Source organism: Sitodiplosis mosellana, unplaced genomic scaffold (assembly GCF_009176505.1).
Source record: "Sitodiplosis mosellana isolate CC-2019 unplaced genomic scaffold, AAFC_SMos_1.0 Smas_scaffold_47, whole genome shotgun sequence".
NCBI classification, from domain to species: domain Eukaryota; kingdom Metazoa; phylum Arthropoda; class Insecta; order Diptera; family Cecidomyiidae; genus Sitodiplosis; species Sitodiplosis mosellana.
This window is the reverse complement of record NW_022595289.1, coordinates 185,256-206,774: the sequence shown is the minus strand read 5'-3', so window position 1 is coordinate 206,774 and position 21,519 is coordinate 185,256. Positions and strand designations below refer to the sequence as shown.

The following is a 21,519-nucleotide window of genomic DNA, read 5'->3' as shown; positions in this document are numbered from 1 at the left end:
ATGTCTCGGAATATCTCATCATTAGATATATATTTCATTTTGTATGGTTGTCGTTCTGAAATTTTGATTGGCAATTTAGAAGAATTGACGCATACGATCGATTTGTATTTGTTTTGGTATTCTTTAAAGTGTTTGTTTTACTATTTCTCTAATAATAATTAATTCTCAAAATATAATTCAGGCATTACTGTGTAATACAATAATATTTTGAAGGTAATTATTTCACTTACGTTTTATTTTGAGCATAACATTTTAAAGCTCATTTCAAAATAACAAAAAACCAAATATCACAGGAACAACGCCCTAAATTAGCATTGATGAGTGTTAAAGAATTGTTTTAATCAATATTGTATTCAACTTATATGCATATATGCATATAATGTTTAATTTATCAAGTATGTGAAATTAATCCGTTAATTTGTAGACTCGGAACATTGCATTTCATCAAAATGTATGGAAGAAAAACTCCCACCACATCATACACGCGATCGACCGCTTCGATTCATTCAACTGGAAGGTGATTTTCAATACATGTATTATACAACTTTTGAACTAAAATGTCAAATTTCCCGATATCTTATTTTATAGATCGCTGTCTAATTTACATTCCCAGAAGTCGTCGCGTTCTATGAAATCAGTGAAAATTCCTTGGTATCAAAAGCCAATATTGCACAATAACAAATACATAAATGTTCAACGAGGTGCAATGCTTGCTGCAATTTTCTCATTAGTAAGCAGGGCTAATTAATAGTTTTTCACTTACCAGCATAATCTAAAGCCAATAATTTGAATTTAATTGCAGTTTTTGGCTATTTTTACGATCGTTACCGCTGTTTTTGACCTTTATTGTTTGTCTATGGCTGCGCCAGGGTCCACTCATTATGGTTACTACTTCATTTCGTATGAATTTGTTTATGTGGGAAATCGACACGGTAAAAAAAAGAGTTGATATTTAAACGCGAAATTTGACCATAACTATGACAATTTTCTTTCTGTATTTCAGTTCGAAATATTTTGGCAATGTTTGCTCTTTTCTCATTCCTCGCTGGACTTGTGATCTTTGTAACGTCGATTATGCTAGCTGTAGCATTGCGAAAGGTATTGATTAAAAGCGACAAACAATGTATTTTCGTTGCCTAACCGTCCTGAGCTTAGCTGAATTTGCTGACTAAGGCACCTGAAGCGTTATTTTAACGCATTCATGGTGTCAAATTTTCATTGCCAACAAAGATCCACCTTAGTATAATTGAATGGTTTGGAGCGAAAATGTAATACAGAAAAGTTGAGCGGAAAAATGTCAAATGAAAATGCACAGCTATATAGTTCACTATAGTTTACTATACAGTTTACTATATAGCTATCCCTTTTCTGCTCATTCATCATCGACATTTTTCCGCTCAACTTTTCTGTATTACATTTTCGCTCCAAACCATTCAATTGAGAAACAACGTGAATACCAAAGAGTAGGAGTGAAAATTTTGTATCGTGAATTCGTTAGAATAACGTTTTAAGCGACTGAGTCAGTAAATTCAGCTTAGCCCAGGCATGCTCAGCAGCGAAAATACACAAGCGATCAGGACTGCATAATGCATATATATATGCCGTCAATATTCCCGTTGCTGATTATCACTTCATTCCAACTAATTGTGTTTAGAAAGACAAAACCAATATATAGTTTATTAATTGAATTATTTTTTCCCTTCATTTCAAAGGAATACGAAGAGAAGATTGTTCCATGGCTTTGGACATTCGCTGTTTTTACAATTCTACGATCTTTGGCGTGGCTATTTTTCTGCATTGTTAACGACTTAATATTTGCATATAACATATTCATCTGCTTATTCTGGGCCTTACTGATTGTATTGGGTATTTGGAGTTGGCTGGTCGTCTATTCTTTGTATGTTGAGCTGAGAGATCTATCGAAATTGGAGGATTTGGCACATCTACGTGTAAGATTTGAAAAACTGCATGGACTTTGAATGTACAATAAATTGTTTGATTGAACTCTTCCTTTTAGATGGGAACAATGGCATCTGTACATGCTTCAACAAATCCGTCGTTAGCTGGTTCCAGGCCAACGACGCCATACACGGCTTCAACTATTCATTGAAAAAAACTAACAACTACTGCTTAAATATGACAAAGCATAAATGGTCTATTTTCCGAACATATTTGCATTGAAACGTCAACACTTTTCACAATTCGTACCACAACATCATTAGCAGACAGTTTATCTCGACACACGGTAGTATGCACATAATTGCTACCTTAACATATGACGAATTCTTTCCGTCAAAATGATTTATCCGTCCATATTGTCTTATGAACAAAGTCTTTTTTAACATTTATTTACAATTTTTTAAGCCTTTTTTCCAACATGAAGATTTCAACAAGAATTTTTCAAATTTTGTACTTCACGTTTTATTTACGTAAATGAAATATACAATTCTTCTATTTAGAAAAAAAAGTGGTTTGAATTATGATTTCAGTTCTGAGCAGTTGTCGAAGAAAAGTATTTCCAGCAGTTGTACAACAAGCCCGTAATATCATTTGTATTGGCGAGGAAGTTCGACAATTCTGCAAACCGGCAATGTTTCGGCTTCAAGTCCCGCACTGCAAAGTAAAGATGTAAATGTTTCACTGTCAAATTATTCGTATAGAAAATTCAAACTAGTTATACGAACATGTAAAAGACTCATCCTGTGTGTTGTATAGTATAACAACACTGTAATTACCCTCCAACTCTCTAGGCACATCAAATAAAAATGTAGCAATCCATAGATGCTGGCTATCTTGACATTGTAGTAACTTCAATTTGAAACCGAGACTCATTTGTATTTTTTGTGTTAACGTTCGGAAGTCTTCGTTATTTTGAACGAATGTGACCTTGCATGTGTTTTTCAGGACTGGAATGAGAAAAACCATGGAATAAAGATTAGAAAACAGCCATTCTGTGTATAAGTATATTACAATTCAATTCAGTCAGTACTTGGCGGTGTTGATGAAATACAAAATCTCACCTTCTTTCAAATCCAAATGTGTGTATGATAAATGTTCTTCTTCTTTTTTCAATGACTTCAATTCTATCTGCATCTTCGAATTGTCCACTCGTACTTTGTTTATTTCTTCAGCAATGCGGGAACACATTTCTATTTTGTCACCGATTACTTCATCAAACTGTTTGAATGTTGGTTTTGGGTTTGTTTCCAAACAATTGGTTTGAATTTGCTCCGAAAACGTTTTAATGGCAATGGTATACGGTGCCGGATCGAATTTATATTCATTAGAATTTATATTTGGTTTTTCCATTTCTTTTTTTTATTCGAAGCACTTCAAATCACTCAAAAAACAGTTGTATGGAACAATTATTGTGCCTTATTTTGGTAAAATTGTCAGAATAAAATCCGTTGCTTGATGATGCGAATGTTTAATTTGGTTCTGACGTTTCGAACATTGGGAAAAAAAGCGAATGGGGTCGCTGCAGGAGTTTTATGTTTTTCTGTCAAATTTGACATTTCTTGCAGCCATTAGTCAAGTAAAAATTGAAGTGTGTTCTTGAAGGGAAAAAAATTGTATGTGAGTTTGGAACGTTTACTAAAATTTATTGTTTGTTGAAAAAACTCTCAAACTATTATTATTATAAACATGCAGTAATATAAGGCCATAGTAGTCCATTTAATCGTACACTTGTTTTTTTTTATAAATCATATATATGTTTGACACAAATTGAAAGGAACCTGTGATGTAATCACTTGTGTTTGGTTTATGTCAAAACTGAAAATATCATTCGTTTATTAAATGATAGATGTAAATACTGAAATAATAAATTTCACTTTTTTTTATCTCAATTCAATGAAGGATAGCAACAATGGCTGGTTTCGTGCGCTCCACCGCCCGTATTGCATTGTCCAATAGAAGTACGTTTTCAAAACTTCTAAACAAACAAATACCATGTACGCAGCAAGTAGCCAAGATTTCGAGCAAAGCTTGGAGAGAATTGAACGGCGTTCAGCGCCCACCTCCATACGATTACCAGAACAGTTCTTACCAACTTCGTCATTCTTGGTTTGATAAAACTACAAAACGATTTGACGATAATTCCAAAGTATGACCAATGCATTTTGAACATCCACTTTTGTGGTATTTTCTAATAATACATTATATTCTTGCAGATAATTTTGGTAGAAGGGCCAATTGCTGCTGGAAAAACCGAATTCGCCAAGAAGTTGGCGAACGATTTGGATATGTACTACTTGCCACAAGCATGTATGGACGATGTCTATATTAACGAATATGGCTACGATTTGCGTGACTTGGATGTAAAACTACCGCCAGGTGCTCAGAGCTTTGATGAAAAGAAGTTTGTAAATGATCCAACAAATCGATTGACAGCTGCATTTCAACTCAACATGTATAGTTTGAAGTAAGTAATATTTTGGAATAATATGGAACAATTGAACTTGTGTACTAATTTCCTACACATTTACTATAGATTCAGCGATTACATTGATGCTCTTGCTCATTTATTCTCAACCGGTCAAGGCGTAGTTCTTGAACGATCACCATACTCGGACATAGTTTTCGTTGAAGCATTATACAAATGCAATTTGATAACTAAAACCACATATAAAGGTCTGATCGAAACCAGAAACAACTCGTTGCCCGAAATTTTAAAACCTCATTTGGTCATTTACCTCGATGTTCCAGTCAACACCACACTTGTATGTCGGTCTTTTTCATTAATATTCAAGTTTTCGGTAAAGTTCTTCTGAAGAGCGCATATTTTTTCAGGAAAAAATCAAGAAGCGTAATCTGCATAATGAGGCAAATTCGCCACTTTTCAAGGACACCAAATTTTTGGAGACAATCGATGAAGTATATAAGCGAAACTTTTTGAAGGATATCAGCTCACACTCGGAGCTGTTGGTCTACGATTGGTCGAACGGTGGTGATACCGAGTTAGTTGTTGAAGATATTGAAAGAATTGGTATGGTTTTTCTCAATAAGTGATCTCATCAAAAAGAAAGATCTAAAATGTGTACCTATTCCTTTTAGACTTCGACAGCTACGAAAAGGAATCATCGAAAATGAGAGATTGGCGATTCTTCCGAGTAGAGGCAGACTGGTGTGAAGCTCGTATGAAATATACGGAAGATCGTCATATTACCTTCAGCTATGCAAATTTACCCCTATTCCACTGTCCGGACCTCTGTATCCAGCCAGAAGATAATATGGTTCGCAATAGAATTTATGAAGAGGTAACTAACTCACACATCAAGAAATAGTTATAAGTTCTATATGTAATCACCAAATTTTTCTTAGGCCAAAGGAAGCAAATACGCATACGGTTACGATGTTGAATTGGGAGATAAAGGTATTATCGAAAATCCATTTGGTATATGTTGTTGATAAAATAACCGTTTAATATTAATTATCTCACTTCCAGATATTCTATTTAAGACAAAACACTTCAACAGCCCCAAGTCGAAGCACTGGGATTTCTGAACATGAAGCTATTAATTTTGGTTGCGGTTCAAGAGAAAACATCTTATTTTCTAAACCTGTAAAATGAAATTTAACAATAAAATTGATTAGAACCAATCATGCATTTCTTCAATCAAATGGAAGAAAAAATAATTCTTCTACAAATCGCATATAATCCTCTTTTTTATTTTATGTGCTTGTTTCAACTTTGTTTTAAAATTTTTTTATTTGTTTATACTTTGTGCTGAACATTGTTCAATAAATAAAATATAACCTCCTGCTTTGTTTTCAATTCATCAAAATTTAAAAAAAAATACACTTTTATACAATTCCAATGAACCCTTTTGCTAAAAAATCTTGTAAATTTACGTCTATGCTTTTTTGAGTGTGTGTTTTCTTTTGTTGATAATAATTGTATGCCAGCATAAAGTAGGTAATGTAAATTGTGCAATAAAATAAATTTTTTCAACAATGTATTATTAATATATGCAATTTCGTTTAAGCGCATCACGATTGAATTTTCGAATAGAATTTAGCAAGTCGGCTCGTGGATCTCCTGTAGATGGTAGCCGTTTTGAAGGTTTAATGGGCATTGGAGGTGGCTTGGGTGCAGTTGGAATTTCGTTTGCTTTAGATGCAATCGTGGTATTCTTTGAGCAATCATTGTGATTCCCCAAGCCTTTAGTGACATGGCATTCATTCCTTTCATCGAGAATTTTCTCTTTCAAACCAGTTTTGCGAAGAGTTAATTGAGAAAACATTGGCTTTTCAATTGTTTTGATACTGCATTTAACAGGGAATTCAGTTTCTTTATCTTTGACTCTCTGCACACCTTTCGTTCTATCATTTTTGGCTTCCATTTCAAGCTGATCTGGAGACTGCATTTCTGGGTGCCCATCGGCACTTTCAACCCGATTCGCTAGTGAATATTTTAAAATTGATTTTCCAGGAACTGGATCGGAGCTATAATTGGCATTTTTGTTTCGATTCAGTGTTGTTGTCGCGTAGGGTGTTCGCATTTTTTCCTGTAATGTTTTTTGTGAGATAATACGTGATACTTCATAACTTGATCGGAACGGCCGTTGCAGTGAATCTTGTGTATTCTCTGATGTTACTGGAATGTTCTTCTTGTATTCAACACTACGCACGACTGGTAACTTGCAAGAGTTACTATTGCAATGTTCTGTTTGATTTTGAAATGGTTTTCCTGAGGTATGGTTTTGTTGTTCATTTAATCCACTAAATCTCTTCTGTAGCGCCGAAATTTTGGAAGATCCCCCAAAAATGTAATCATTGTCGCTTTTTATGTGAACTAAAGATTTTGGTCTATCCCCCCATGTTGAGACGTTTATTGAAGGGGGTCCTTGGTATTTCCAGGTCTTTGGTTCATTTATTGATTTTGATGATGAGTCAGCATCATTTTGCAATTTATCTTCACGTTCATGCGAATTTCTTTGGTTATCTTGTTCAGTTATTTTCCGATCAGTTTCTGACGTACAATCCAAATTCATCGAGCGTGAGTTATTCAAAATTGATTTCATTATTTCAATTGACTGCAATGAAGGCGTATCAGCAATGCTAAGTTCTGATGCAGACTTTTTACGTGTTGATTCATTAAATTCACTCATTATTGCTGTCGTTGTTCGGTGATTGTAATTTTCGTCTTTTGAAATATCATTTAGTGATATGTACGAAAAACTTCGCGCTCCAGATAAATCTATTGCCATGTTTGTATTGTTCTGGTTATCTTCACGATCAATAAATCCAGCGAATGTTGAATGGAATGACATAGATCGACCAACTGGCTTAGGTACAAATGTTTCTGAATTTTTCTCTGTATCATCTGATATTTTAGGTATCTTTAGTGAATCATCTTGAGTCACATTTGGGTCTTTGGTGGTCTTCTGTTGCTCGGGAATTTTATCTATGTTTGTTGAAATATCAGTTGCACAGGTTATATCTGCTGTTCTATTCTTTTCATTGCTACTGTTCGAATAGGCACCAATATGGAAATTAGTCAATGAGCTCCGTTTACCAACTTCAATAAGTTTATTTGTGTCATTACTTGGTTTCATGAATGTTTCCAACCGATTGCAATTGATAATTTGGGTTAACTCATCTATGACATCTCTTTTCTCAACAGTGGGTGATACTTTGAATGTTTCGCCAAATTTATCGTTTATCATTGTTGATGAAACGATGTTATGTGTTTTAATAGATTCAATGGTTTTTTCATCATCACTATCAACGTTCGTTTTGCTATCTAAATGCTCACTCAGGAACCCAAATTGACTTTCAATAAAATCTTCCTTAGATTCTTCATATGTAGTTTCGGTCCTTCGCTTTTTCTCCACTTCGTTACCCTTGTAACCATCTTCAATATCAGATGTAATCAAGCTATCCGGACCTGCTGATGGTGTTTCAGTGGTATTCAATGTACTTGTCGTACTACTTGCTGGCAATGAATTGTCGCTATATTCTTGGAAATCAAACGTTCGTACTTCATTCAAAATCGGCTGAATTGGAACTTCAGGGGAAATATTTCTTTTAGCAATGGTTTTACCACTTTCTGGATTCGAATTTGTTATTGAATGGATTTTCGATTGACTGCTGGGTTCTTTCTCAGACATAGTTTGGCCAAACTTGCTCTTATTATTGTTGTTCATTTCATTGGTTTTTGTAATAACTTCTTCATTTTTTCGTTCATTTTTTGCATTTAACATTGCTTCATTTATTTTTACGGCTTCGTCGATGATATCATTAACTTGTTTAGAGATATCATTTGGATCGATATCATGCTCGATACACGAAATACTAAAATTGACCACCGAAATTTTCTTGGGCTTTGTTTTGTTAGATTTACCGTCGACAATTTTCCCATCCGATGTATATTTGTCTTGTATTCCAGAGTTACGAAGATTTTCATCACAAGCAGATACACCATAATTGACCACATTTTGAATGTCGTTATCTGTTTTGGTGTTTTGTGTTGATATTGTTTCCGTTTCTGTTTCATTTACATTCAACATAATTTTTGATACATTTGTTGGATTTTTAAATGGTGCCGCTATTATTGGTTTTGATTCTGTTCTTTGCACTGAGAAAGAAATCGAAAATAAAATAATACATGCATTAATCACTAAATTATCCAATTTGGTATTTGGTCCTATTGTCAATTATTTCATTTGGTTCCAAAGCTTACCGTTTTCCAAATTAACGGATTCAATATTTCCATTCTCATCTTTCATTTCCTCTTCACTTAGCTTTTGTAGGCATCTTGGAGTAGCAATGGGTCCATTGTGACTCGATACAGTTCTTGGTGGTGGGGCAGGTGCTTTCTTTTTACCTGCATAAAATGGGAAAGTTAATTTTTACCAAATTTTTGAATTACTCAATGAAATTTGAACTTACCTGTTGGGGGAAAGCGTTTCCGTGGCTGGGGTTCTGGGAAACTATCTCTAGTGATGTCCGAAGTTTCGCTCGAAGTTCTCGAATGGCTTTGGTTGCCGATTGAGTTAATGCTTTCGGACCGTCGATATTTAGGCTCGTTAATTTCTATTGTGGAGTTTCTCGGCTGAACTGACAACGGACGACTTGATACTGCTTTTTTGTCATTAATTATCACTTGTCTACCATCTAAACTGTTAGAAATAGACGTATCGGTACTAAAATATGACTTTAACGTTGCATTGTTATTCATTGAAAGATTTGGTGATGACACATGGAAATGTTGACGATTTAAACTAGATCTATTTAGTCCAGTTTGATCAATCTGTGAATTGGATCTTTCCATGATTGTTTTTCGTTCAGGATCTTCGGATATTGAATTTTGACTAGGTGGTCGCGGTGCTATGCGCTTCTTTCGACCCGGGACTGCTGGAACGTGTCCATTGCTCAACCGATGATTTATTACTATGCCCATTGAATCGGATGAATTTAAAGAATTCGTTGAACTGTATGGAGATACCGTTGACATTGTGTGCGGTCGCGAACGATTTTCGTGCCCGCTAGTGTTTATACGATATCTCACAATAGTATCTTCTTTGCCATTCTTATGGGCCAATTTTATTTCACTCAATCCTACTTCACCAATCGTGAAGTTCAAATCGAATATTTGATTGTCGTCCGCTGAAACAATTATGATTTTATTGTATGTGTGTGTGTGTGTTTAATTTGTTTTTGTTTCATTGTCAAATAATTACCAGGGTGCCTGAATTCAAATTTGTTTGAATCGAGTAGTTTGTTCATGCAAATTATGTCCAAAAGTTCACAAAGTTTGGTTTTGGCACCGATGCGACTAACATACAACTGGTTCATTGGCAAATACACGGTTATACGGAATGTCTGTTCGAATGGTGCATTGTGAACAGTCGTCAGCGGAGTGATTTTGTTCTGTGGTGAAATATCTTCTAAGTTCGTGCTTGATCTTGTTAATGTTTGAACCGATGTTTTTGGAAACCCATTAAAGGAAGCTGTGTAGAAAAATATAAACATCTAAGATACTTGAAGTAAATATATATATATATATATATCAGTACTAAAAGTAAAACTTACAATGCTTATCGACTTTCTGTTTTCTACCCAACAGTCGATTCAATGAAAAAAATCCACCGCGGTTATTGCTCATTTTGGAAACTGATCAATGCTCTCCCCAAAAACAGCTATTTCAATACTACGGAAGAAGAGCAAAACATCTAATTGGTTTGATTCCACTAGAGACTTCATTAATTTACTATCTGAAATGTTAACCAGAAAAAATATATTTTTCAATTATTTTACAAGTTTTATAAAAACAAAGTATTGTTTTCAAATAAATTATTAATAAAAAATTTCAAATTCAATTTTTCGTCGGTTTTCAATTTGGCAAATTCAATATTGCTTAAAATTTAATTCTGAATTCAAACATGAAGTTCGTACATTCAGGTACACGGTGAATCAAGTCTACATATGAACTGCTGAGGATATTCGTTGGACATTGTTTGTGTGGTACCATAAATGTGGTACTTGAAAATGTTATTACGCAAAAACGGTACACGTGTTGTTGTAATCGCGGCTTAAAAGCCCCGAAAAAAATTATTTTGATGTACCGCTTTTGCGTACCAACAATTTCAAGAACCGTATTTCGTACGAACGTAACAATGTCCAACGAATATTCTCAGCAATTCATATGTGAGAAACATCCAGTTCAAACTACGTCAGAATTTGCGCAGTAACAATAAAATTCATATTACGATAAGAGCGATAATGATGATGTTGAAGAAAAATATTTGTTATCAAGCAGACTTGAACAATTCTTTGGTGTAATCTCAGAAATGTTTGGGGATTACTCGCTTCGAAAAAAAGTGAACTAATGAATAGATTGAAAACTTGTAGACGATTAACGAAAAAACATTTCTTATGGGAATATTTTCTTCTTTTATGGTTGAACATTATGATGAGTGATGGAAATGCTCATATAAAAAATTTCGTATTAACGACAAACGTAACTAAATAAAATGAAAAACAGTTTTCTCTGTAGAAATAGTTACTGTTCAATTATTTTCAATTCATGTGTGTATGTATTCCGTTTAGCGATAATCGTGGTGATAATGATCGTGTACTAGAGATAGAATTGAACCGGTATATGCCACTTGTATTTTTTTCTCTCAAAGTATACACCAAACAAATATCGCTATAATATGATAAGAGTTGTTGACGCATATATTAGAAACGGTGAATTATTCAGAAATCATTTGCAGTCAAGGTAAAATCTATACACAAACTACATTTTTACTACGAAGATCTTCATATGCTACCACATTTGTGTCTAGATTTACAATACTTTCGATGAACAATCGTAATTTTATTGTTTGAGTGTGATACGAAATTGGGAAAAATATAATGGAAAAGTTCCACTTACAATATTTTCTTCCAGATACAATTTTTTTTTAAATAACTGCAAGAAAGCTGTTTCAACGAATGAATAAGTAGGCTCTTTGGAGCATCGGAAAAAAATGGTTTTATTTTCTAATGAATCTTCGCTTTCTTCTTGTCACATTTATCAGTGAATATCATTTTAGATTTCTTTTTACGATGGTCCCATTCCCCCATATGGCGATTGTCGCACAAAGCGACTCAATTAAATGGAACTTTTAATTTTCAAACTTGTTCACCGGTTTACCTCGTGTGTGCCACGATTCATTCACATACAGACAGACATTTGTATCGATTATCGAAGTCTTTTGCCATTTTCATCCAATCATCTCATATTACAAATCATGAGCTTTGTCCTATTTGAAGTAATTGCCCAAATACAAAGAAACCTATTGAGTTTTCTTTTTAACAATGATGGGAGATTTTGAGATTATTGACAAGATTATTGAGAATACTCGATGAAAAAACACTAAAAAGATTAGTTTAAATTTTTTATGCGAAATTTTATTCAAAAATATATTAATTTGCAACTTGCTGGAATAAAATGTATTCCACAATCGTGTGAATAAATGATGATGTGTTAATGTTATTGGTAGATGTGTTAAACACACACAAACTAAACATTTTAAGAATTGCATCATTTATAACCTGTTCACGTCTAAAAGTTTGAGTTACGTCAAATAATCACAGCTTTAGATCGTTTCGTGTTTATGATTTGAAATTTCTAGCAATTAAGATTTTTACCAAATAATTCACACAAATAATGCTCATTTGTCAACGTTTCATTCCATATAGTGTGTTGAGAGTACACATTTAGTGCACGATTTCAACCAACAACATACAAGGCTATACAAAAATCATGCTAATTTTATGACATTCATCAAAATAATTACTTTTCATAAACACCAAAACACACACAATCATGGAAATTTTTGAAAATTGAAATAATCATCAAAAAAAATTCAATGTATGTAATTAGGAAAATTTGCTTTGATATTTATTTCATTTTTTCAGTTTACCGTGAACAACAACACGTTAATTTGTTTTCGTACAACAATGAACTGCACAAAATGCACAAAATGTAAATTACATTTATTTTCATTCGAATTTTGTGATACACTCAGAAAATGCACATGTTATTGAAGTTTAATTTTATATTCTTCTCTACACCGTGAGTTTGACAGGCAAAAAACGCACACACAAATGCGCGAATCGAATCAGTATCTATTTGTGTAAGAATTCACAGCTCAAGGGCATACTCTTTATCTCTTTTCTGAAAATTCATTCAATCAATTTGATTTTTTTACATCACCACTTGTATTGAAACCATGTAACGCATGGGAGATCATATTGTAATTGTTTTTGTTTTAGTTTTTTTGTTATTGAATTTATCAGATAGATTTAACAATCTTTGAAAAATTGAGATTCAATAATTCTATTTTTCAAGATGTGAAAACAAAGAAATATGTTGTTCAAACAGATGAGTTCTGTATGGCTCTAAAAATGGCACTAAATTTGTTCATTTTATCATAAGTAAGTGGCAATTTCATTAAAAATTCATTGCATGATGTGTGTTTTCTTAATAAGGAACAATACATATTTATTGTGCATCTATCAATGCCAAATATCTATAAAATATAATATTTGTTGTTGATGTTTTTTAGAACTATACTTGAAATTAGCAACTTTTGGGAATTTGAATGGTTAATTGTTTTTGACTTTAAACTCATTGCGTATACGCAATACATATGTATATGTTGGTATTGTTTTTCTTCAACCAATAACTTATCTTTTATATCTTTTTACTATGAAAGAGTTTTATCATATTATTAGACATTGAAAGCGAATCGATTTATTGTTGTTGACTATTTCTCAGACAATGATGTACTTCAAAAATAATATGAAGTGAAATATTAACAGTATCTTTTATAATGCTTCGCAATTTGCATTGAATTCAACCATAGTTGAATATGAACTATGTCATTAAACATGCAAAAGTTACTCATGCTAAAATTTGTGCACATAGATATTCATTTTTCAAGATAGAACATATCAAGATTTCCATTCAGCCTACTTTTGATTAAACTGAATGATTAATCTAAAGTTCTTGAGTTGCCTACAATACGTAAATATGGTGATATGTGCTGTGCTACCAACCCCGACCTGGCAAAAGAACTGTGCTTAGCTAATAAAACGCATAATTGCACGATATACTTGTACAATCGCATGCATTACTATGCCAGTCAGATCTTAATTAAAATCTGCTGCTACAAGTTTTCCAACATTTCTGTTTATTTTTCAGTGTGTTTTTTAGTATACGTAGAGTATTTATGTATATACTATACGTTTAGTTGTAGTTTTTCTAAGCATAACTGGAAGAATGTATTTTGAATGGATAAGTGAGCCATACAGAGATGATGTATGGAAGATACACTATGATTGTATCTACCATACATCACACCAGTTGAACTAATTTTAAGAAATGCCCATTGCCCCGAATCGAAAACAATTGAATTCGTTTGAATCAATTTCGCACAATTAACATAACCAAAGTCGTCGTTACACACTTTCTGACAGTCAATAGATTGATGAGATAATAATATACACTTTGTATCAATTTTATTATTATTATCATTATATAAAATATCATATTAATGGCTGAATTATTTTTACAGGAAAAATGAATCAATTCGGATTTATGAAAACACCTGAGCTTTTCTTCTAATTACTAGTAATATTATATAATAATAAAAAGAATTACATTGGTAATCCCGAACTTTTCCGTACCGTTGGCCTGCGTTGTCCGTAGGTACTTTTGGTTATTTTTTGTGAATTTTCTTGAAATAAAGGCAGTGAAAATATAATAATAAAAATAAAGTGAAAAATCGGTCACTTTAACTTAAACTTCGACAATTCTGTATGAAAGGTACCCGTAAACCGATTCTTTTTGGCTTTAAACTTTCTGAGGTTTCATTTTTTGGAAAGTTTCATGTTGATCGCATTTGCAGAAGTTTGGTTTTTGGCCCTCAATTTTTTCCAAGAAAATTTCGACGAAAATTGAGGACAAAAAATCAAACTTCTGCAAATGCGATCAACGTAAAACTTTCAGAATCTTATTTTTTCTCCAAAAAATGAAACCTCAGAAAGTTTGAAGCCAATCAGAATAGATTAACGGGTACCTCCCATACAAAATTGTCAAAAAATCGGTAATTTTAGTCAAAATTTCAAAAAATTTGTATGGGAGGTACCCGTAAATCGATTCCGATTGGTTTCAAACTTTCAGAATCTTATTTTTCTCTCAAAGAATGAAATCCCAGAAAGTTCGAAGCCAATCGGAGTCGATTTACAGGTACCTTCCAAACAAAAGTGTTCTGATTTGCTATTACCAGTACTTGTGGATACATTTCCAAGACTTAAGGAAAAAAAATTGACAACATTCTGTTGACAGTATGGTTTAATTCTTTGATATTTTTGTAAAACCCGTAATTTTCGGACTTTCTCTCTTGCTGTCAATATTGACAGTTATTTTGACATTTCGAAATGGCTTGAGTGTGTCATAGGCGTTCTTTAGACACCAACAATTAACGCTGAAAAGAATTTGCATACTTTAGAGTACGTCTGTTCATGTTCTGTAACTGTTAAAACACAACTTTTTATCAACACATTCAATTTTTCGACCGATGGCACAAACATAGGGTCACTCCAGGGGTCATAACTCCGCTCCCCCTGGTCCAAATGTCATGAAATTTGGATGGGATGTCAGTAAGGATGTACCTTTTCAACGCCGGTAATTATATGTAGGTGGCGCCACGAGAAAATGCCCTGGACCAAAAGTCCGGGAACTTTTGAAACACACCTTGTATATAGTGAATTTCAAATATGAAAAAATGAGCAATCTGTTAGAAAGTCAGAAAGACCGCAATCTGTTTAAAACCAAAACAATTTGATAATTGTAAGATGGTATGGTTACTATTGAGTACATTAGCGATATTATTGGCTTCTTAGATAAAGATATTTTCCAAATTGTCGATGAGTGGAAATAGAGGTGTCAACGGGCACGGACAAAATCAATGTTCGAGTATCCATCCGTCCGAAATCCCAAAAAAGTTCGAACGTCCGGCCCAAACAAACAGACGGACTTTGGCCACTGGCACTTCTAAGTGCGAACGAAAGACAAAATAGAAATTGTATGAATGTGAACAGAAATTTGTACACAAAAGAAAAACGAAAATAATTAGAATGATGCTTTTTCACTTCATAAAAAATTCATAGATCATGACGTAGATTCAATAGGAGCATAATATCTGTTATGTCATAACGAAATCAACAATAGGCAATCATACACAGACAAAACTGAATTGGTGAACCCCGCCAATACTATTGGTGAAATGCAAAAGTAGCTGGTTGTGATAATTGTATTCTTCTAACTGAAATGATGCCTCGATGAACCTTCATTATGATGGCTAAATACAAACATTTAGAGAGTGAACCTAGGGGAATATCACGGAAAAATTCTATTGAATTTTTATTGATTTTTTTCAATTTTTTAAAAATTATTTTCATCTATATTAGCGAGATATCTGCGATTTTTTCAGATATATCGCAGTATTGCGATCTGGATAGTATTGTCAGCACCATCACAATGACAACCATTTTGACAACACGACAATGAAAATCATACAGAAAAAATATTTTTTGTTAGTTTCACTATCCATAGTGAATCTAAAGTTTTTTATTTGAAGTTTTGTGTATTTTAGTATTCGATATGGATATTTTTGCCTATATGTTTATGATATTTAGTTTTGGAAATTTGACAGTTCGGGCGTGCTCACTACACCATCTTGAATTTTATTATTGAACATATCTTCACAAATCTGCAAAAATTCACATTTGTTTTCAAAATTCAGCATAATCTCAAATATTACACCGTATCATACATGGTGAATACTAGTAAATAATACAGATTTTGCGAAATATCTGAAATAACATAGATTTTATCGTGCGGCGGCTGTTGAACGTCAAAGTCATTTGAGGCGACGCGAGCGCCCCCAATTTCGAAGGGCAAATCAATGTAATTTAACATTTCAAATCGGAACTACACAGCGCGCCAATTCGAAATATAGGAAAATATAGTGTCAACAGCCGCACCATGGATTTTATTGGATTTGAAATAAATAAATGAGATAGAAATAAGTTTTGTTAATAAAAATCGCGTGATATTCCCCTAGGAGTGAACGCAGCTCAGATAACGACAGCATACCTACAAAATTGGTTCTCAATTGCTACGTGATGATTTTAGATAAGTCTATTCACATTCAATAATGTTCAATTTTACTTTCGCAGACTGTTCTATACCTTACCATTTTGGTCATTGATCAAATCCTAAACATATACGAATGAATACGCAAGTTTTCTTTTGATTAAAAGGCTAATGTTTCTATTTGATCTTCAACGAAAATGATAAATTGCTTTTACTCCAGAGAAATTCTAAATCCTTAAACACCAAATGTTTTTTTTATACTGGAATAGCTGTGCAATATTTTTTGGGGTCGATTTGCATTGTTCGCCTTTCAACCAGCACGGTCTTCGGGCATTTCACTTGAAGTGTAAACGTGTTCGTAACTGGTTTTGCTTCAACACATGATAATTTCATTTGCTGATAATGAAAGAGTTTTCGCTCCGTACGTTACGTGTAGCGCACGATTTCATATATTCACAGGTAAATAAAGGGCATTCCAACGTTTGTCTGTATTGAAATATGTGGGGCACTCATTTTCGTTTCATAGTAAAGTGGACAATTTTTGGAATTCTTTTCCCTGTAATATGACTTTGTTAACCTTAAAAGTATATTCATCTTTGTATTTAATAGCACATAAAGTATTCCCTCGCAGGTTAACCTGCTTTAAATTTTCATCAATTCACATTTTTTGGGTTTTGAACGAATATGAAAATGAAATTGAAAAACCAAAATATTTACGATTTGCTAATCTTTTCTATGTTTCTTCTATTCTATGTATTCTCTTTTTATCATTTCATTTTATTTATATTTATATATGAATTGTCTTCGATCACGTGTTTTTGCATTCTCAAACTCTGCCACAAAATACGTATATTGGTATTTGCAAAAAATATTTATGTAATTTGAATTATATGGATTTTGGAAAATTTTTCTATAGTATTCTGTTGTGATAAAAAAATTAGCAAATGCAAGTTTTATTATTATTATAATTATTGATATTTTTAGTAAAAACTCTTCTCAACATGGCTTTTTATAGTACTATGGCAAATGAATAAATAGAATTTGATTGATGTTACATTATTTTGCACAAAAATCATCATAGACTGAAAAAAAAAATCATTTAGGTTTCATAACCTAACGAGTGCGTTTAATATGCTACCGGTTTCAAAATCAACTGATAGTTAACGAACTGCTGGCGTTAATAACAGCGAACAATAAAAACATTGAACCAAAAATTGGGCTTGTATTTTTGCTGACTGCGTATACATAATTTTGGGAAGTAAAGCTTTCTAGTACATGTTTACCTTTTATTATTTCAACTGAAGAATGTGAGATGTGTCGGTAGCTAACATTAAGTTCAATTGATCGCGTCATTAGCAATTTTATTTCGTATTATTTATGCGCGAAATATTTCTGAAATTTTGCATGCAAAGTAGCGAAAAGAAGTCTAAAATTCACACAATGTGCAAAAAATAGTAAATTGAAAAAATTCAATTACCGAAATATCAAAAATCAAGTTCTAGACTATGTTTTGTTGTTGATTGTGCCATATTTTGGCACGAACATATTCGATTTCATTTTCAAACTTTCAAAAAAAGATAATCTACCATGGTAATAGAAATCATCTATTTGAAGTAAAATATTATTATTATTATATTAGTTACACATAACTCGTGACTAATCGTTCCTAAATGATATCCTTAGTAGGTCTTAATGGGTCAATCCGAAGTGATCCTGATAAATATTGATGAAATTTTGTTCATCGGGGATAAGGCAAGGTATTTATTTATGATTATTTCCCTTTCGTTCAGTCTTAGATTTCATAATAACTCAAAAATTAAGTTGATAAAACTATATTATGTTTGAATGAGCAATGGGAACTCAAAAATTACTGTTATGCAGTTCTTATTTAAACTTTTTTGTATCTACCTAAGATGCGTTAACCATATTCCCAACATCAAATATGATAACTGGACCGCGAAAAAAGATAAACGATCGTTAGTGGGTGCATTGCAATCACAAAACTATGGTACACCGATCAAACTAGAAACAAGAGAAGCAAAATCATACTCAGTTGCAATAAACATCGGTATTCACAGATTGAAGGTTTCAACATTTACATTTTTGTTTGCATAACATAGTGGGGAAATGATTTGCGCTACAATTAAAGCCATATATTTATATACCGATTTAACGATTGCGTAAATTTTCCGTTTGCAGGTGAACGGATCAATTTCAGATGGTAATGAATTATGTACCAATGGTACAGGTAGGTACCAAACATTCAACACAATATCACTTTATTTCTCAGCACAAGTATAATCAAATGCATTTTTTACTAGAGTCCGATTGATTTAAGTTCCTAATGTGTCCAATTGGACAAAAAATTATTATATATTTTGTTATATTTCCGATTCAAAACCGTCTAATATATACAATTTTTCTACTTATCCATACTATGGATATATTTTCAATTTTTTCTTCTCTAAAATTTAGATTTTCAGTATTTATTTTGCCCTGATAGTAGTATCATTTATTTATTTTTACACATTGGATTTATTATTTGGTTTAATGACGGCATGAATACGATCTACTTAACGTTCACCGGAAAATAAGCAGTCGCATGTAGTTTTCGACGACCTGCTTATTTTGGAAGAGAAAATTTTGATTCAAATGAGTAATCGCTTGCATGAAATGTGTGTCATTAGAATAAACATGGTTGAGCAAAAATGATGTGCAAGAGAGAAAGACGGAATACACACAGGTGTATGAGACTGCTTTGCTGTCATTGAGTGAATGTTCGGCTGGTAAAACGGGTTTTTTTTCTTTTTAAAGGTGAAGTGAAAACCATCAGAATAATCCATTCGCCTAAACGAAATAAAAATTCGATTTCACTAAATAAAATGATCGTAAAATAACTGTCGTGATAATATTTACGATATTTATTTATACATTTGTTTTTGTTGAGCCGAACACAATATCAGATAGAAAACGATTTATCTAAAGATCGTACAAGAGAGACAACGGGAAAAAACCTTGCACAAAAAGGAATCTGAGAATCGAGATTTCAACTTTATAGGCCGAGAAACAAGATTTTTTTAAAAATATTATCTCAATATTTTTGAAATCATTGTCATCAGCAAAACCTGAATCATATGCAAAAAATCGCAATAATATGTTTTGTTAATCACAGTTTTGTTGGTATATAAAATAAATCAGCATATAAACAAATCCAATATTACAATATGATTCTGTGTACTTTTATTCGGCTCACAATTATGTACGAACTCGTTTCAGATTCAACTTTGAACTATTAAGACTGATTTTGGTTGAACTTATAAATACACAAAAGGCACGCTGTAGAGAAGTACTATTTTTTGCAAACTCTCTGTACTTGCACAATGAATGGTTCACATATGTTTGACGTAATATTTATCACGTCGTTCAGCATAAATTCATCAGATTGAAGGTAGGAATTCATTTTGATTTAATAATTAATAATACAAAACCTCGTTTGGACTGAATGAAAGAAAAAGATTCAAGAAAACAGATGTGTTGTTATTTCATATTCCGTGGAAATAAATGAAAAAAAACCGACACGTGAACATCGTCGACGATTTACTAATACGAACATTGAATAACTTAAACAACAGTCTATTTGAATAAGCAGAAAACAGAATCAGACAATAGAACAAGTGACAATGAAAAAAGCACATCACATCTCTTTGTGTCGACATTGTGTTGAATTTAAATTATTGTTAGTATAGTCTACACACACAACATTTCCTCCCATTAGATCATTCAATCGTATTCGATTGTAGTCCGTGTATTTCACTGCTTGGTTCCTCTTTGTGATATTCACTATCAAAAATAAATGTGCCTCTTTCTTAAATTGCCCTGAATCGAATATTATTTCACCAATATATTTTGTCATCTTTGTGAACTATTGAACTACGTATTAAACATAAGCTATTCGTCAATGTGATTCCCGAGAAAAGTTGAATATTCTAATTAGATTTTACATTAAATATTCTTGAAGATTGCAATAAATCTTTGGAAGAAAAAATTCAAGCACTAATTGTTCTGAAGTTTTTTTTGTCGGATATACTTACAAAATGAAATCACTTCGAATTGGACTAAAGGAAACTTTGGATTGCTGCTGTATTTGTTTCACACAACGTTTCGATAAGATTTATTTTATTCACTGGCCGATTAATTAATCACTAACAAAATGAAAAGGTAGAAACAATTTATTTATTTATTCCAACCGAGTCGAGTTTGTTCAAGGAATTGTCGAATTCTTAGCACGCAATTATATCACTGCTGCACGTTAATCTATTGTATTCTGTGTGGTTGTTGTAATTCTAACTGTCGTTTTCATTAAAACTTACTCAAACACTAAAAAAAACTTAGCTCTTAATATTGCATGGCCACTGAAATGATCGTATTCATTGGATATACATATTTTTAAAATCTTGGAATAAATTTTATATTTTCTTTCTAATATCGATCACTGTGAACAAAAATAGTGTGTTCACTTGTATTGCTGTTTCTGTTGAATGTTCAATAAATTGTTTGCTCGCTGATGGAGTCACTCGCTAAAACTACTAACTAACATCCAAACGATATGAAACGCCACTCACTTCTAGATACACGAGTCAAAAACATATTGTTGAGTAGCGGTAACCAGGTGGTTAACAGATCAATTTGGCGTATGTGTGTGTTTTGTAGATGTATTCGTTTTTTATAATGTCACATTTGAAATAATGCGTTCAATACCCGATGGATAGACGGTGTGCGTCTTCGCTAATTTGATCGATTTTATTAAAATTTCTGTTAAATATAGATTTTATATAAATCTGCAGTCAATGTTAAATGAAAAC

The 21,519-nt window shown here is 32.7% G+C and overlaps 5 protein-coding genes across 24 annotated transcripts; 3 read left to right on the top strand and 2 right to left on the bottom strand.

Moving 5' to 3' along the window:
* The first annotated feature begins 72 nt into the window (after window positions 1-72).
* LOC129570106 (uncharacterized) lies at window positions 73-2,468 on the top strand. Its single transcript, XM_055449533.1, has 8 exons — window positions 73-116; window positions 182-213; window positions 425-517; window positions 589-730; window positions 803-932; window positions 1,004-1,098; window positions 1,713-1,949; window positions 2,018-2,468. Exons 3-8 carry the CDS (start codon window positions 450-452, stop codon window positions 2,108-2,110), a joined length of 765 nt encoding a protein of 254 aa, XP_055305508.1. The 5' UTR covers window positions 73-116; window positions 182-213; window positions 425-449; the 3' UTR covers window positions 2,111-2,468.
* A 3-nt stretch (window positions 2,469-2,471) lies between these two features.
* LOC129570108 (uncharacterized) lies at window positions 2,472-3,442 on the bottom strand. Its single transcript, XM_055449536.1, has 3 exons — window positions 3,021-3,442; window positions 2,685-2,906; window positions 2,472-2,613 (listed from the first exon to the last, which is right to left on the bottom strand). The coding sequence occupies exons 1-3, from the start codon at window positions 3,307-3,309 to the stop codon at window positions 2,486-2,488; spliced, it is 639 nt and encodes a 212-aa protein (XP_055305511.1). The 5' UTR covers window positions 3,310-3,442; the 3' UTR covers window positions 2,472-2,485.
* A 66-nt stretch (window positions 3,443-3,508) lies between these two features.
* Window positions 3,509-5,601, top strand: LOC129570099 (NADH dehydrogenase [ubiquinone] 1 alpha subcomplex subunit 10, mitochondrial). Of its 5 annotated transcripts, none has more exons than XM_055449525.1 (8): window positions 3,509-3,572; window positions 3,859-4,105; window positions 4,173-4,423; window positions 4,493-4,721; window positions 4,792-4,987; window positions 5,056-5,258; window positions 5,323-5,374; window positions 5,447-5,601. In XM_055449525.1, the coding sequence occupies exons 2-8, from the start codon at window positions 3,869-3,871 to the stop codon at window positions 5,503-5,505; spliced, it is 1,227 nt and encodes a 408-aa protein (XP_055305500.1). In that variant the 5' UTR covers window positions 3,509-3,572; window positions 3,859-3,868; the 3' UTR covers window positions 5,506-5,601. The 5 variants fall into 5 exon arrangements, with proteins under 5 accessions (XP_055305500.1, XP_055305499.1, XP_055305501.1 ...); XM_055449524.1 differs by having other exon boundaries at window positions 3,514-3,576; XM_055449526.1 differs by having other exon boundaries at window positions 3,535-3,576; window positions 3,864-4,105.
* Window positions 5,602-5,643: 42 nt separating this feature from the next.
* On the bottom strand, window positions 5,644-21,502 carry LOC129570093 (probable serine/threonine-protein kinase DDB_G0282963). 14 transcript variants are annotated; one of them, XM_055449508.1, is made up of 8 exons: window positions 21,028-21,502; window positions 20,749-20,859; window positions 19,399-19,504; window positions 10,039-10,220; window positions 9,687-9,956; window positions 8,896-9,612; window positions 8,687-8,830; window positions 5,644-8,581 (listed from the first exon to the last, which is right to left on the bottom strand). In XM_055449508.1, exons 4-8 carry the CDS (start codon window positions 10,109-10,111, stop codon window positions 5,964-5,966), a joined length of 3,822 nt encoding a protein of 1,273 aa, XP_055305483.1. In that variant the 5' UTR covers window positions 10,112-10,220; window positions 19,399-19,504; window positions 20,749-20,859; window positions 21,028-21,502; the 3' UTR covers window positions 5,644-5,963. The 14 variants fall into 14 exon arrangements, with proteins under 14 accessions (XP_055305483.1, XP_055305484.1, XP_055305481.1 ...); XM_055449509.1 differs by lacking the exon at window positions 19,399-19,504 and adding an exon at window positions 14,159-14,234; XM_055449506.1 differs by lacking the exon at window positions 19,399-19,504 and adding an exon at window positions 14,159-14,234 and having other exon boundaries at window positions 10,039-10,156; window positions 20,749-21,502.
* Window positions 12,590-20,139, top strand: LOC129570110 (uncharacterized). Of its 3 annotated transcripts, XM_055449538.1 has the most exons (7): window positions 12,590-12,930; window positions 14,073-14,202; window positions 16,927-17,116; window positions 18,344-18,414; window positions 18,571-18,742; window positions 18,857-18,905; window positions 19,133-20,139. In XM_055449538.1, exons 3-7 carry the CDS (start codon window positions 17,060-17,062, stop codon window positions 19,249-19,251), a joined length of 468 nt encoding a protein of 155 aa, XP_055305513.1. In that variant the 5' UTR covers window positions 12,590-12,930; window positions 14,073-14,202; window positions 16,927-17,059; the 3' UTR covers window positions 19,252-20,139. The 3 variants fall into 3 exon arrangements, 1 of the variants encoding a protein (XP_055305513.1); XR_008688095.1 differs by lacking the exons at window positions 12,590-12,930; window positions 14,073-14,202; window positions 18,571-18,742; window positions 19,133-20,139 and having other exon boundaries at window positions 16,837-17,116; window positions 18,341-18,414; window positions 18,857-19,056; XR_008688094.1 differs by lacking the exons at window positions 12,590-12,930; window positions 14,073-14,202; window positions 19,133-20,139 and having other exon boundaries at window positions 16,837-17,116; window positions 18,341-18,414; window positions 18,571-19,056.
* Window positions 21,503-21,519: the final 17 nt, after the last annotated feature.